At 41.2% G+C, this 14,689-nt stretch overlaps 1 protein-coding gene across 2 annotated transcripts; it reads right to left on the bottom strand.

Moving 5' to 3' along the window:
• Positions 1-71: 71 nt before the first annotated feature.
• Positions 72-12,494, bottom strand: LOC101612519 (C-type lectin domain family 7 member A). Of its 2 annotated transcripts, XM_045139728.1 has the most exons (6): positions 12,369-12,494; positions 9,939-10,037; positions 7,855-7,968; positions 6,370-6,521; positions 4,090-4,208; positions 72-394 (listed from the first exon to the last, which is right to left on the bottom strand). In XM_045139728.1, the coding sequence occupies exons 1-6, from the start codon at positions 12,469-12,471 to the stop codon at positions 262-264; spliced, it is 720 nt and encodes a 239-aa protein (XP_044995663.1). In that variant the 5' UTR covers positions 12,472-12,494; the 3' UTR covers positions 72-261. The 2 variants fall into 2 exon arrangements, with proteins under 2 accessions (XP_044995663.1, XP_012806703.2); XM_012951249.2 differs by lacking the exon at positions 7,855-7,968.
• Positions 12,495-14,689: the final 2,195 nt, after the last annotated feature.

The raw sequence follows: 14,689 nt of genomic DNA, 5'->3' as shown, positions 1-14,689 counted from the left end.
CGCCCTCACTGCATGTCTATTAGCTGGAAAATAGTGTTGGCATCGAACTGAACCTGACAAGAGAAAGCACAGTCTCTTTATCCAGTTCTCAATGAGGATTTAAGTTCAGCGGGTCTCCTAACGTTTTCGGCTATTACTTTGACCTCCAACATCACTCTTTTCTGTTGTGTTTTCTCGTCCTCATCCAGGTCTTGTTTCCTCTGTGTGTGCACGGGTTTGCCCTTTGTACAGTCTCACCTGCTTATCTCTTCTCTGCCCACCTCACATTGAGAGCTGCTTCTTGCAGATACTGAATGAGGCAACATTGCAGACTTGGTTATAAACCTCTGACCCATGAATCCATGCACAGTTGTGAAGTGAGTTCTTCTCGGTCTCTGTGCTTCTGATAGGAAACCTGTTAAAACAAAGGGCAAGGTGGCACTTAAGACAAACGTTAGAAAAACTCTCTAAGGGTTGAAAATTAATAAGGACAGTGTTAGCTGGGCGTGGTGGCGCACGCCTTTAATCCCAGCACTGGGGAGGCAGAGGTAGGAGGATCACCGTGAGTTCAAGGCCACCCTGAGACTACATAGTAAGTTCCAGGTCAGCCTGAGCTAGAGTGAGACCCTACCTTGAAAAAAAAAAGAAAAGGACAGTGATTAACATGGTTCTCAAATACCAGTATGATTAGAATAGGAACCTTGGATTTGATTGCACTGATTCTTTTTTTTTCTTATTTTATTTTATTTTTTCTCAATTTTTTAAAAAACATTTTCCATGATTAATAAAAAATATCCCATGGTAATACCCTCCCTTCCCCAACCTTTTCCCCTTTGAAACTCTGCTCTCCATCATATCCCCTCCCCTCTCAATCAGTCTCTCTTTTATTTTGATGTCACGATCTTTCCCTCCTCTGATGAGGGTCTTGTGTAGGGAGTGTCACGCACTATGGTTGTACTGATTCTTAAGTGGTAATAGAATTGTGTCCAAAATAAAGAAGAAAAATGATTCACTTGTTTGTCAAGAAATACTACTGGTGGGGGAAAGGGAGGGAATTACCATGGGATATTTTTTTATAATCATGGAAAATGTTAATAAAAATTAAAAAAAAAAAAAAGAAAGAAATACTACTGGTGACATAAATGAGCGCCGTGTCGCTTAGTCGTTGGTCCTCAGTGCTGAAGCCGTGACCTAGTACACTACACCTTGAATATCTGTTTCTTCTTGACCCTGAGAGGAAGGAAATCCTCCTTAGACGTGACGAGGGCCCAGGCCAGCACCTCTGACTCAGGCCTCAGGGAGAATTCTGACCAGTATTCTAAATGTTCCTGATACTCAGATGAGTCCTGGACACAGGACATAACCTGACTAAGTCATTGCCACTTAGAAAACCAAGAAGTTTCAACATGTGCACACACACACAAGCCCCTACACACTCATGAACAAGCATGCACAAATATACGAGTACTAATTTAAGCTCATATTGGGAAGAATCCTCTAATTGCACGTTTAAAATTTCAAATTAACCAGGTCACTGGCGCATGCCTTTAATACCAGCACTTGAGAGGTAGAGGTAAGAGGGTCACTGTGAGTCTGAGGACAGCTTGAGACTACATAATGAATTTCAGGACAGTCTGGGCTAAAGTGAGACCCTACCTTGGAAAAAATAATAAAATAAAATTGCAAATTAAACTCAAGACAAGTGCTATGGATATATATGGAAATATATCTTGCAGACTGTTCATGAATGAATTGTGATTGGATTAGAAATGAAGAAATGAGCCAGGTGTGGTGGTGCATGTCTTTAATCCCAGCACTTGGGGGGTAGAGGTAGGAGGTTCACCATGAGTTTGAGGCTACCCTGAGACTACATAGTGAATTCCAGGTCAGCTTGAGCTAGAGCAAGACCCTAACTTAAAAGGAAAAAAAGAAAGAAAGAAAGAAAGAAAGGAAGGAAGGAAGGAAGGAAGGAAGGAAGGAAGGAAGAAGGAAGGAAAGAAGGAGAAAAGAAAGAGAGAGGAAGAAAGGGAGAGAGAGAAAGAGAGAGAGAGAGAAAGAAAGAATGCTAGATTAGGCTAATTGAGGTAGGCAGACACCATCCCAGGGGCTGGGGAGCTAGACTGCGCATAAATGAGAACGCTAACTGAGCCCCGGTTTTCATCCCCCGCCCCTCGGTTGTGACTGAAGATGCCTTGTCATAGAGACGCTGGAGGTAACGACCACAGCACACAAGCGTCAGGACTGGCGTTTGGACCCACAGCGTCCGTGTGAATGCTGGGGTGCCGGTGCAAGCCTGGAGTCCCAGTGGTCAGGAGGTGGAGACTAGTGGACCCCAGGACAAGCTGGGTGAGCCAGATGGGTAAGCTATGGGCTCAGCTGGGAGACCCCATCTCAGAAATAAAGTGGAGAATGGACCTCTGGCCTACACACACACACACACACACACACACACACACACACACACACACACACGCAGGCACGCACACACACACACACGCATGCGCGCGCACACAAAAAAGAGAAAAAGTCATGTTAGTTTACGTCTATTATAATGGGAAAGTGGGTGTCATTAAAGTGCATAAATATAAAGAGAATCTGAGTCGGGAGGCAGAAGTAGGAGGATCGCCATAAGTTGGAGGCATCCTAAGACTACATAGTGAATTCCAGGTCAGCCTAGGCTAGAGTGAGACCCTACCTCAAAAAAAAAAAAAAAAAAAAAAAGAAAGAAAGAAAGAAAGAAAGGAAGGAAGGAAAAGTAAAGAAAGGCTGTAGCTCAAGAGTCAGCATCCAGTACAAGAAATTGGAGAAATAACTCAATTTGTCACCAAGAAATTAGATAAAAGGAAGTAATAAAGATCAGGATCAAAATTAACCAAAGAAGTGATTAAAAAACAGAAAACAGGGCTGGAGGGATGGCTTAGTGGTTAAGGCGTTTGCCTGCAGAGTCAAAGGAGATCAATTCGATTCCCCAGGACCCACTTAAGCCAGATGCACAAGGTGGCACATGCAACTGGAGTTTGTTTGCAGTGGCTGGAGGCTCTGGTGTGCCTGTTCTCTCTCTCTCTCTCTTTCTCTCTGTTAAATAAATAAAAATATTTAAATTAAAAAAACTGAAAACAACAACATATAAAATTGTGTTTAAAGAAAAATCCTGGGCTGGAGAGATGGCTTAGTGGCTAAGCGCTTGCCTGTGAAGCCTAAGGACCCAGGTTCGAGGCTCAATTCCCCAGGACCCATGTTAGCCAGATGCACAAGGGGTCGCACACATCTGGAGTTCATTTGCAGTGGCTGGAGGCCCTGGTGCGCCCATTCTCTCTCTGCCTCTTTCTCTCTCTGTCTGTCACTCTCAAACAAATAAAATTAAGCAAATAATTTTTAAAAAATCCTTGCCGGGCGTGGTGGCGCATGCCTTTAATCCCAGCACTTGGGAGGCAGAGGTAGGAGGATTGCCATGAGTTCAAGGCCACCCTGAGATGACAGAGTTAATTCCAGGTCAGCCTGGACCAGAGTGAGACCCTACCTCGAAAAACCAAAAAAAAAAAAAAAAAAAAAAAATCCTTAAGGGTTCAGAGGTGGTTCAGCAATTGAGGCGCTTGCCTATAAAGCCTAAGGACCCAGGTTCAATTCCCTAGTACCCACGTAAAACCAAATGCACAAAGTGGCACATGCATCTGGAGTTCTTGCACAGTGGCTGGAAGCCCTGGTGTGCCTAAGCTCTCTGCCTGCCTCTCTTCTCTCCATCTGTCTCCACTTGCAAATAAATAAATGAAATATTTAAAAATTCATTAAATAAAACCCAGAGATTAATGAAAACAGAATAAAAACACACACAGACGTATACACACCGGTACTAGAAACTTAATATGGGAGTTTAATTGCATATTACACAAATAAATAGCAAGCAAATGAATGAAAACTGGCTCCACATAATAAAAAATGTGCGATTATGCAAATGGTAAAACATGTTGAAAATAACTATATAAGATGAGCTATTGCATGTTATCTATGTTCCAAACACAGCATATTGATCCAGAGAATCTAGTTGATTCTCCCTGAGGATCTCTCTGAGAAGGAGGATCAAGGGTGAGCGTTGTGTGTGTGGATACTTACAAACCGGACGAGAATGCCGAGCTGTCCACCCACAGCCATGGTCCCTCGGGCGGAAGGCGAGAAAGCCCTATCCAGAACGAATGAGCACCATGAAGCGACAGCTGGTTTTTGATAAAATCCTGTAAACAAAATGGAAAGGAGAAAGAGAGGGGGGAAGAGAGGGAAGGGAATGATTGAAAATGAATAGAACCCTTTGGGGAAGAATGCCTCTGCAGGCTGATAGTCTAGGAAGAAGCGGCAATGCTTGACTGTTGTTACATGTCTTAAAAGATGTAGCTCATAAAATTTAAAAAAAAAAATGTATATATCTTAGGGGCTGGAGAGATGGCTTAGCAGTTAAGGCGTTTACCTGCAAAGCCAAAAGACCTCGGTTCGATTCTCCAGGACCCACGTAAGCCAGATGCACAAGGTGGTGCACGTGTCTGGAGTTCATTTGCAGTGGCTGGAGGCTCTGATGTGCCCGTTCTCTGTCTCTCTGTCTCTCTCTCTCTCTGTCTCTCTCTCTCTCTCTCTCTGCCTCTTTCCCTCTCTCAAATAAATGAATTAATGTTTTTGTTTAAAAAAAAAACAAAACAAAAAATGATGTAGTTCATTTTCTAGAGTCATTGTCACTTAATTTCCCATAAATAATTTGAGGTCAGAATGTGTTAGTGAGTTCCAGCCAGTGAGCTGGGCTAATATACTTTATCGCAAAACAAACAAACAAACAAGCAAACAAAAAAAGTTCTCTCTCTCTTTGTCTGACCCAGTAATTGCAAAGAAGAAATAACTTGTGAGGGGAGGGAATTACCATGGTTTATTGTCTATAATTATGGATGTTGTAAATAAAAATAAATAATTTTTTAAAAAAGAAATTATTTGTAAATGTGTATTATCATTGATGTTATTTTTTGATAATTAAAATAAGTGGGTCTTTTTTTTTTTTATCCCTATCATGTTTAGACATTGAAATGCAATCCCACAAAAATTTATAGAAACCTGACTACGGTATACAAACAACCATGCAGTTTGTTTGAAATTATTTACTTTAAAGCAAAATATAGAGTTTTTTAATTAATGAATCAAAAAAGCATGTATTAGGCATCATTCCAAATTCTTAGTGCAAGTGGAATTTGTAGTCATGGAGAACATTTAAGATGTTATTATTACCACTTGGAATCTCCCTGGATTTTCCTGCTGCATATATTACACTGAAGTCCACATTTGCACATTATTTTATATTATTGCTTATGAACTGTCTCCTACTTCCATTCCATGAATCTAGCGACATGCTAAATAGATAACAGCTCCTCTCATGTACAGTCCAATTAGGGGGACAAGACGGCAAAAAGTATCCTATAAGCAAAAGATAATATTATGACTCTTATGAAAAAAAGTGTGTTGGTCATATTCCCATCAAAGTATACAGTTTTTTTTTTAAATTTTTTTTTTAATTTACTTGAGAGCGACACAGAGAGAAAGACAGATAGAGGGAGAGAGAGAATGGGCGCGCCAGGGCTTCCAGCCTCTGCAAATGAACTCCAGACGCGTGTGCCCCCTTGTGTATCTGGCTAACGTGGGTCCTGGGGAACTGAGCCTCCAACTGGGGTCCTTAGGCTTCACAGGCAAGCGCTTAACCGCTAAGCCATCTCTCCAGCCCTACAGTTTTTTTTTTAAACCACTTTATTTTTAGTCTTATTCATTTTAGTTGAGAGAAAGAGGCAGAAAAAGAGAGAGAAAGAGAGGGAGAATGGGCATGCCAGGGCCTCTAGCCACTGCAAATGAATTCCAGATGCATATGCCACCCTGTGTATCTGCTTTATGTGGGTCCTGGAGAATCAAACCTAGGACTTTTAGCTTTGCAGGCAAGCACCTTAACAGCTAAGCCATCCCTCCAGCCCCCATTAGATTCTTATTATCCTCTTCCCCACCTGTATTCCACTGAGGGCCCTCCTCAGTGAGGTTATTGATATTCACCATGGGTTAATGACTATACCAGTCTCTGTAGAGGGGACAAGGCTTCAGGACACTCCATCCCCCTCTTCTGCAATGTTCCCTGAGTGTTGGCAGGTGTGTTATAAGTCTACTTTAGTGTTGAGCTCTCTGCAACCTCTGGATTTCTGTTCTGATGAGCTTTGAGTGTCCTCAGTGTCTATCCCCATGTCCCTGGAGCTGGTTGTCAGGCTAGCAGTGAGAGCAGCACTCATGTTTACATTGCAACTTCCTCCATGGTGTCTTCTGAGCCCTGGCAGATGTAATAGAGGAGTCTTGTCTTGTGCTAGGCCATCAGCTATTACTCACAAATTCTTTGGAGTTTTCTATCTTCAGTAGGCTAGAGCCCAGCTGGGAACATTGTCTCCTACTTCCATTCCATGAATCTAGCGACATGCTAAATAGATAACAGCTCCTCTCATGTACAGTCCAATTAGGGGGACAAGACGGCGAAAAGTATCCTATAAGCAAAAGATAATATTATGACTCTGATGGTGTCCACAGTGTAACAATTCATTCTTTTGGTGTAAGTACCATTATCTCACAAGTAATAACCAATGAGTTGCCATTAATGCATATTTAATTTTTAATTCAAACTATACAGATCTTATCACAAAATATGTTCAAATCCTACCATTCATTCTAAAATTTAAAATATGTTGAGTAACCACAAATAAACAGTGTCTTAAGTGACAGCCATCTTTTCTTTTGGGCTTGTCTTCTATTACTTCAAAGTCAGCCCAAAACTGTTTCTCTACTTCAACTCCCTAAAATAAATATTCTCACAATTGTGGCCTTGGCCTGCACAGCAATTTCATGCTGCCTAGTTCATTTTATGGAATGAGGTCCATTTTAAACCAGGGGAGCATAAGGACAATTGTTTCTATTTCAAAGAATCTTTTTAGGTATTATTAGCTACTTGATGAAAGCAGTGAGGAGATGTGAGTCCAGAGGTGTAAAATTGAAGAGACATAATTTCTCTTCATCATAATCAACTATAACTCAATAAGAAATAATTGTCACATATGTAAGAATTATCATGAAATCAATGAAATGACATGATTAAATGCAGTTAGGTAGAGTTTCCAGTAATGTATGTATTAGATCCATCTCTTCTACATAGATATTATACATACTATATTATAACATATATAATATATTTTATATATTACATTATATATATATATATATATATATATATATATATAATTTTTTGTTGTTGTTGTTTATCAAGGTAGGGTATTGCTTTAGCCCAGGCTGACCTGGAACTCACTATTGACCTTGAACTCAAGTGAACCTCCTACCTCTGCCTCCTCATGCTGCGATTAAAGGTATGCACCACCACACCCAGTGCCCCCCCTTACATGTTTTTAAGTTGCTAACATTCTTCCTTTTTCTCCTGACATCCTTTTTTTGTTTTGTCTCATATGTTGTTTCTTATTCTAATTGTGTCCCTTTCAAGTAAATCAGTTCCTGAAGGAGGAAAAGCTTTCTCCTTTCTTTTTCTATCAACTGGTATACTGCCCCTCAGATGCAGGCACATGGTGGGAGCAAGCCTGTTGGTAATGTTTCCAAAGAGGCGACTTACTCCTGTTCAGCCATGGGTGTCATGAACTCACTTTACTGTGAGTCTGCCAGGGACATGTCATCTACCATGGCAGTGACAAGTGTACTTTGAATCCATGCTGGTTAGATCTAAGCACATGTTCTCTCTTTTTCCCTGACCCACACCCCAGTACCAGGAAATTCCCTTTTGAATCACAGATTCCATGGAACCTTGAGTTCTGCCCTTGCCTGTGGTTTGGGGAACCTTGGAAGGAGCCACAGTCTTGCTTAAAGATGACTTTGTGGGTTTGTAGTTCTCATGACTCCTTGAGGGGAAGCTGTCGCTCTCCACTGGCCTTCTCCCTGAATTGGATAATGCTTCATATCACATACACACAAAAAATAATAGCAACAGAAAAAAAGTCATCCTGTTGTGTTTGAAAATTAAAATGCCAAATCCATATTTTATTGAAACACAGAGGGAAGCACTCATGGCTAACTGTGAATAAATGATATATTGCTGAAGGAAAGAGAGAAGATACCAAATGATTGATAGATAGATAGATAGATAGATAGATAGATAGATAGATAGATAGATAGATAGATAAAAGATAGAGGAAATGTCAAGGACTTAATAACTTCCATAAAGGAGGTAGAAGATGGTCAGCATAGTAATCCTTCTGATTTTTTATTACTTAAAAATGACAACTTCTTGAGAACTACCCAGCCCCAAGTACATAGAATATATCATACTCAGCAAAGCACTTGAGAATCTCAAGGAAACTCTCTGAAGGCATAAGAAAATATTGACAACAGAGATATACAAATCCAAGCAGATTTATTCATCTTCTGATGAATATTGCAAAATACCTACTTAGTACCTAACCAAAGTACCTCAGGCAACTCCTGGTATACAAAAAAATGCTTCATGTTAAAGATTAGGCATACGGGCTGGAGAGATGGCTTAGCGGTTAAGCGCTTGCCTGTGAAGCCTTAGGACCCTGGTTCGAGGCTCGGTTCCCCAGGTCCCACGTTAGCCAGATGCACAAGGGGGCGCACGCGTCTGGAGTTTGTTTGCAGAGGCTGGAAGCTTTGGCGCGCCCATTCTCTCTCTCTCCCTCTATCTGTCTTTCTCTCTATGTCTGTTGCTCTCAAATAAATAAATAGATAATTAAATTAAAAAAAAGAAAATTAAAAAAAAGATTAGGCATGCAACAATGTTCACGTCATATGAGACTCACAAAATAGCATGCAGCCTATTTGGTAGACATATTTCATAATGAAGATGATATTCTACTGTATTCCTTCCCCAGCTCCACACGTTTCCTTCCACTAACTTACCCTCCAAATTGTGTTTTGTAAACAGCTCTTCACTGGGAATAATAGAACAACATAGTTAATATATGTCTTTTTTTTTAAAAAAAATATTTTTTGTTCAATTTTTATTTATTTATTTGAGAGTGACAGACAGAGAGAAAGACAGATAGAGGGAGAGAGAGAGAATGGGTGCGCCAGGGCTTCCAGCCACTGCAAACGAACTCCAGACGTGTGTGCCCCCTTGTGCATCTGGCTAATGTGGGACCTGGGGAACCGAGCCTCGAACCAGGGTCCTTAGGCTTCATAAGCAAGTGCTTAACCGCTAAGCCATCTCTCCAGCCCTTAATATATGTCTTTAAACAGTGTCTAAAGTTCTAATCATGATCTCACCACTAACTATTTTTTAAAATTTACTTCTTTTCTTTTCTTTTTTTTTTTTTTTTTGAGGTAGGGTCTCACTCTAGCCAAGGCTGATCTGGAACTATGTAATCTCAGGGTGGCTAAAACTCACAGCAATCCTCCTACCTCTGCCTCCCAAGTGCTGGAATTAAAGGTGTGTGCCACCATGCCCTGCAATTTATTTTCTTTATTTGAGAGAGAGAAAGAGAGAGAGAGAGAGAGAGAGAGAGAGAGAGAGAGAGAGAGAGAGGCAAACAGAAAAAGAGAGAATGGGCTCACCAGGGCCTTCAGCCTGTGCAAATAAACTCCAGTGTAAACAAACGTCACCTTGTGCGTCTGGCTTACATATGTACTGGGGAATCGAATCTGGGTCCTTTGGCTTTGCAGGCAAGGGCCTTAACCGCTGAGCCACCTCTCCAGCCCACTGACTTGTTTTCTGACTGTGGGAAAGTGCCCCTCCTGGTATCCCAACTCCATTATAAGTGAAGTGGGGATTAACGGCACTGTCCCAGTAGGGTTAATGTACAGATGAAATTATAGTGTACATGCCAAGCCCTTACAAGAGTCCCTGACGCATACGTGTGTGACCGTCCTTAATCTTCCTCACCCATACTCACCCAGGGCACCCAAGACTGCAGCAACCACCAGTAGAACCAAGCACAGTGTGCCCGCAATCACAGCAATGAGCCGCCAAGGAGGAGATGCCGCTTGAATTCCTGAAGCGAGAGAGCCAGACACAAACTGAACCAAGAAGACTTTGGGCAGAACCCTCTAATTCAGCAGTTCATTAAAATGTGGCCAATTCTAAAGTAATCAATAATCGCTGGTGGCTAAGATAATGCCATCTTACAGGATTAGTCTCCCATTTTCCACACCTTTAAGATAGCTCTTCTTCAATTCCTTGCAATGTAATTTGAGCACACTGCCAAAGTATCTGCCCATTCCATTCCATTTCTATGTGTCTGTCAGTCTTGACATTATTCACCTGGGCCGCTGAAATACCACTTGTTCTCAGAGGAAACAGTTCCATGCAGGGAAATAGCATTAACACCATGGAAGCTTGCTGCTTTCATTTATTGTGCATAACTTGGACAGATTATGTCTTTTTTATTTTCTGTTTCTGTATAAAATTGGTGTAGGAACTCCCCAAGGATTGTTGTTGGAAGTCAACAAGGTAACACGTGCAAAACCATCATTTTCAGAAATTACAAGCATATTGTAGGTTGCTCATGTTTTGTTAAAAATATTTTTTATTTATTTGAGAAACAGAGAGAGAAGCAGATAGAAAGAGAATGGGCATGCCAGGGCCTTTAGCCACTGCAAATAAACTCCAGACTCATGCGCCTCCTTGTACGTCTGGCTTAAGCTGGTCCTGGGGAATTGAACTGGGGTTCTTAGCTTTGCAAGCAAACGCCTTAACTGCTAAACCATCTCTCCAGCCCCTGTTTTTTTCTATGTATAAATGTAAATACATGCCTGCTTCTTTTCTTTACTTAAGTTTTCTCAAGAAGTTACCCAAGCCAAAATAAAAAAAAAAATTGTGTAAGCTATAAGAGGAAAATAATTGCATAATGTGGCTGCAAAACAAAAGCAAAAGAAACAAATTCTGTTGTCAAGTGTCAGTGAATCATCTCTATCTTGAAGATAGCAGGAGTGATTTTTGTATTAACAACACCACATCAAGAAGCAAAGCAGTGAGAGAATTTCATAGAGCTGTCAATGGGAGACTCAGCGAACACTCAACACACATTCCATTCAGAGAGAGAGCTGGTAGTGTCTTCCTCCAAATTTTATTCTTTACTTTTAAGAGTCCTGTCCTACTAATGAGGTATTTTTTCATGTAACATGTTTTCCTTGGCTGATATGCCAAGAACCCATTGTTGCTTGAAAAAATTGAAGCAGGGCTGGAGAGAAGGCTTAGCAGTTAAGGCATTTGTCTGTGAAGCCTAAAGACCCAGTTGTGATTCCCCAAAACCATGTAAGCTAGATGCATAAGGTGGTGCATACGTCTGGAATTCATTTGCAGGGGCTGGAGGCCCTGATGCTCCCATCCTCTCTCTCTCTCCCTCTCAAATAAATAAATAAATAAATAAAATATTTTTAAAACTTGAAGTAGGCCGGGCGTGGTGGCCCATGCCTTTAATCCCAGCACTCAGGAGGCAGAGGTAGGAGGATTGCCATGAGTTCGAGGCCACCCTGAGACTCCATAGTGAATTCCAGGTCAGCCTGGGCTAGAGTGAGACCCTACCTCGAAAAACCAAAAAAAAAAAAAAAATTAAAAAAAAAACTTGAAGTAGATTCATTACCATAAAACCACTCCAGATTTGGGATTTGATTTGAAATTTCATGACTTTTAGATTCCCTTTGATTTTAGCTATAAAATGCATGCTTTTGCTTTTTCTCACTTTTCTCGTTGATATCTCCTGTGAGTTGTGGAGACTGCATGTGTTGTTCATATATGTTTCTTTAAGCTTCCTAGCCCTCTTCCTCAATGCATTCCTTTTAGTCTATAAAACCATCAGCAAGTCATTCTACTGAAATTCTTTCATCTCTGTATGCCATGATACATCACCAGCCCCTCACCGATGAAGTGACAATGTCTAAATATCATGACACACATCATCAGCCCCTCACCGATGAAGTGACAGTCTCTATGTAACAGAGAAGTTAGCTTCCCTCGGACTCATGATAAGTAAATGAGATGACAATGGTTGGATAATTTCTAGGAAAAGAGGCTTAGCATATGTGCAAATGAGCTGTGGCAACTTCTAAAAACCTTGTACAATATATATTAATGAAAATTCTACAATTCATAAATCTTTCAAATTTTCTCCACTTAAAATATTTCAGAAGCTGAGAGTGCATGGCTTTTAGTCCCAGCACTTGGGAGGCAGAGGTAGGAGGATCACCATAAGTTCGAGGCCAGCCTGAGACTACTTAGTGAATTCCAGGTCAGCCTGGGCTAGAGCAAGACCCTATCTAAGAAAAAGAAAAAAGAAAAAAGAAAAAAATCATTTAGATGCTAAAGGCAGAAAGAAAGACTATACCTTTTTTTGAGACCGTGGGTCTTCTGGTGATGTCACGCAAGTTAAAGTTTAATTGAGTATATCCATCTTCATCCAGAATTTCTAAATTATTTTTAGAGTGCATTGTGCTACGGGAGTTTAAGCAGACAGAGTGTTTGAGGGTTCCTTCCTTTCTTCCTACTAAAGTGACTGCCCAGACAAAAGAGGATTTCACTTTAAGTCAAATCATGTGAAATGGGCATCTTCAACTAGTTCAGTTTACGTAGGCCGACCAGATACCCAGAAGCAGGAAATGAAAACTTTTTTGAAGCAATTTCCCATTTTTACCTTTAGATCCTGTTTTTCAAGCTGTGAATTCCTAAGAAAACTGAAATATTGGGTGGCAGTCATTGTTTCAGGCTGACTCTGTGACAGCTGCATAGGTTGTCATTGTATGAGGCCTTCATTATACCCACAACTGAATTTGGCATAATTAACTGACTTGGCCTATGTAAACTATTCAATAATTTATAAAGCCACTTGAATTCACTCTCCATTTCTTTCTTTTTGTTTATTTATTTTATTTATTTGAGAGCGACAGACAGACAGTGAGAAAGAAGCAGATAGAGAGAGAGAGGGAGGGAGAGAGAGAGAGAGAATGGGTGTACCAGGGCTTCCAGCCACTGCAAACAAACTCGAGACGTGTGCACCTTCTTATGCATCTGGTTAACATGGGTCCTGGGGAATCGAGCCTTGAACCAGGGTCCTTAGGCTTCACAGGCAAGCATTTAACCGCTAAACCATTTCTCCAGCCCCTCACTCTCCATTTCTTATCACTCTATATGCATGCACGCATTCCAGTGTGTGTTCATTCAGTAGATGCCTATTAAATACCTCCTGGTTGGCGAGAGATAGAGATACATGGAAAATGATATTCATGAAGAAATCCATTGCCTGATGGATGAAACTTTAGATACGCATTAAAAGGACGCCAAAAGGAGGCACAGTCTTATAACAATAGAGGGGAAACAATTCTCTTTGGGATTTATCATGGATGAAAAATATATACAGGGTTGGGCTGGAGAGATGGCTTAGCAGTTAAGGGCTTCCCTATGAAGCCTAAGGACCCTGGTTCGAGGCTCAATTCCCTAGGACCCACATAAGCCAGATGCATCAGGTGGTACATGTATCTGGAGTTTGTTTGCAGTGGCTGTAGGCCCTGGCACACCCATTCTCTCTCTCTCTCTGCCCCTTCCTCTCTCTGTCTGTCACTCTCAAATAAATAAAAATAAAAAATAAAGTTACAAATTAATGAGTTTAATATATAATATATATATATATATATATATATATATATATATATATATATATATATACACATTCATATGTATATACGTACATACACACACACATATACAGGGAGGCCTGGCATGGTAGCACAAGCCTTTAATCCCAGCACTTGGGAGGCAGAGGTAGGAGGATTGCCGTGAGTTCGAGGCCACCCTGAGTCTACACAGTGAATTCCAGGTCAGCCTGGGCTAGAGTGAGATCCTACCTTGAGAAAACAAAAAACAACTATATATATATATACAGACATATATTTCAAGCTGGGCATGGTGGTGCATGCTTTTAATCCCAGCACTCGGGAGGCAGAGGTAGGAGGTTCACCGTGAGTTTGAGGCCAGCCTGAGACTATGCAGTGAATTCCAGGACAGCCTGGGCTAGAGTGAGACCCTACCTCGAAAAACCAAAAACAACTACAACAACAAAAAGAGTAAATGGAAAGCAATGCCCCTTCAACTGTCATTAGCCCTAGGAAGTAATGACTACCATTGTCTGGTTAATGCATATTTTATGGCCACCAAACTGCCCTGTAGGCACTGTTTTATGTTTATGTTTATGCCTGTATATTCATGCTACTTTCACTTTTGGTTAGAGAAGCTTCTCTTTTCAGATGGCAATGACCACTGGGGTGACTCAAAAGTCACCATAGTGCTGAAAGGCATGAACATGAAGTGCTCAGCACTGAGACATCTCTCCTCTCTCCTCCCCCCACCGCCTCTCCCTTCAAGACTCAGGGTCTGTGGTAGACAGCTTCAGGTTCACTGAGATGAACTTCCAGACCAGGAATAGTTATGGAGGAAGGGATTTATTGAAGCTTACAGATCCAGGGGAAGTTCCATGATGGCAGAAGAAGCTGGCCTGCTTTCATAGAGTGCAAACACAGAGAGGAAGAGAGAGAGAAGCACAAGCCTAAAAGCCAAAAGCCACACAGCACACTTCAGGAACTCCAGCTAGGCACACTTTGCATATCTTTAGATTGAAATCTCACACCCACCACCACACCTTAAGATCCACCCAGT

This window comes from Jaculus jaculus, chromosome 23 (assembly GCF_020740685.1).
Source record: "Jaculus jaculus isolate mJacJac1 chromosome 23, mJacJac1.mat.Y.cur, whole genome shotgun sequence".
Taxonomy (NCBI): domain Eukaryota; kingdom Metazoa; phylum Chordata; class Mammalia; order Rodentia; family Dipodidae; genus Jaculus; species Jaculus jaculus.
Note: the sequence above shows the minus strand (reverse complement) of the source record. Positions and strands in the feature narration are given on the sequence as shown.

Coding starts and splice junctions, on each gene's coding strand:
- LOC101612519 (XM_045139728.1), bottom strand. CDS start 12,471: ATGCACTCTAAAAATAATTTAGAAATTCTGGATGAAGATGGATATACT. Junction 4,209..6,369: donor TAGAAAACTCCAAAGAATTT/GTGAGTAATAGC, acceptor TTTTGTTTACAG/GATTTTATCAAAAACCAGCT. Junction 395..4,089: donor TCGGCATTCTCGTCCGGTTT/GTAAGTATCCAC, acceptor TTGTTTTAACAG/GTTTCCTATCAGAAGCACAG.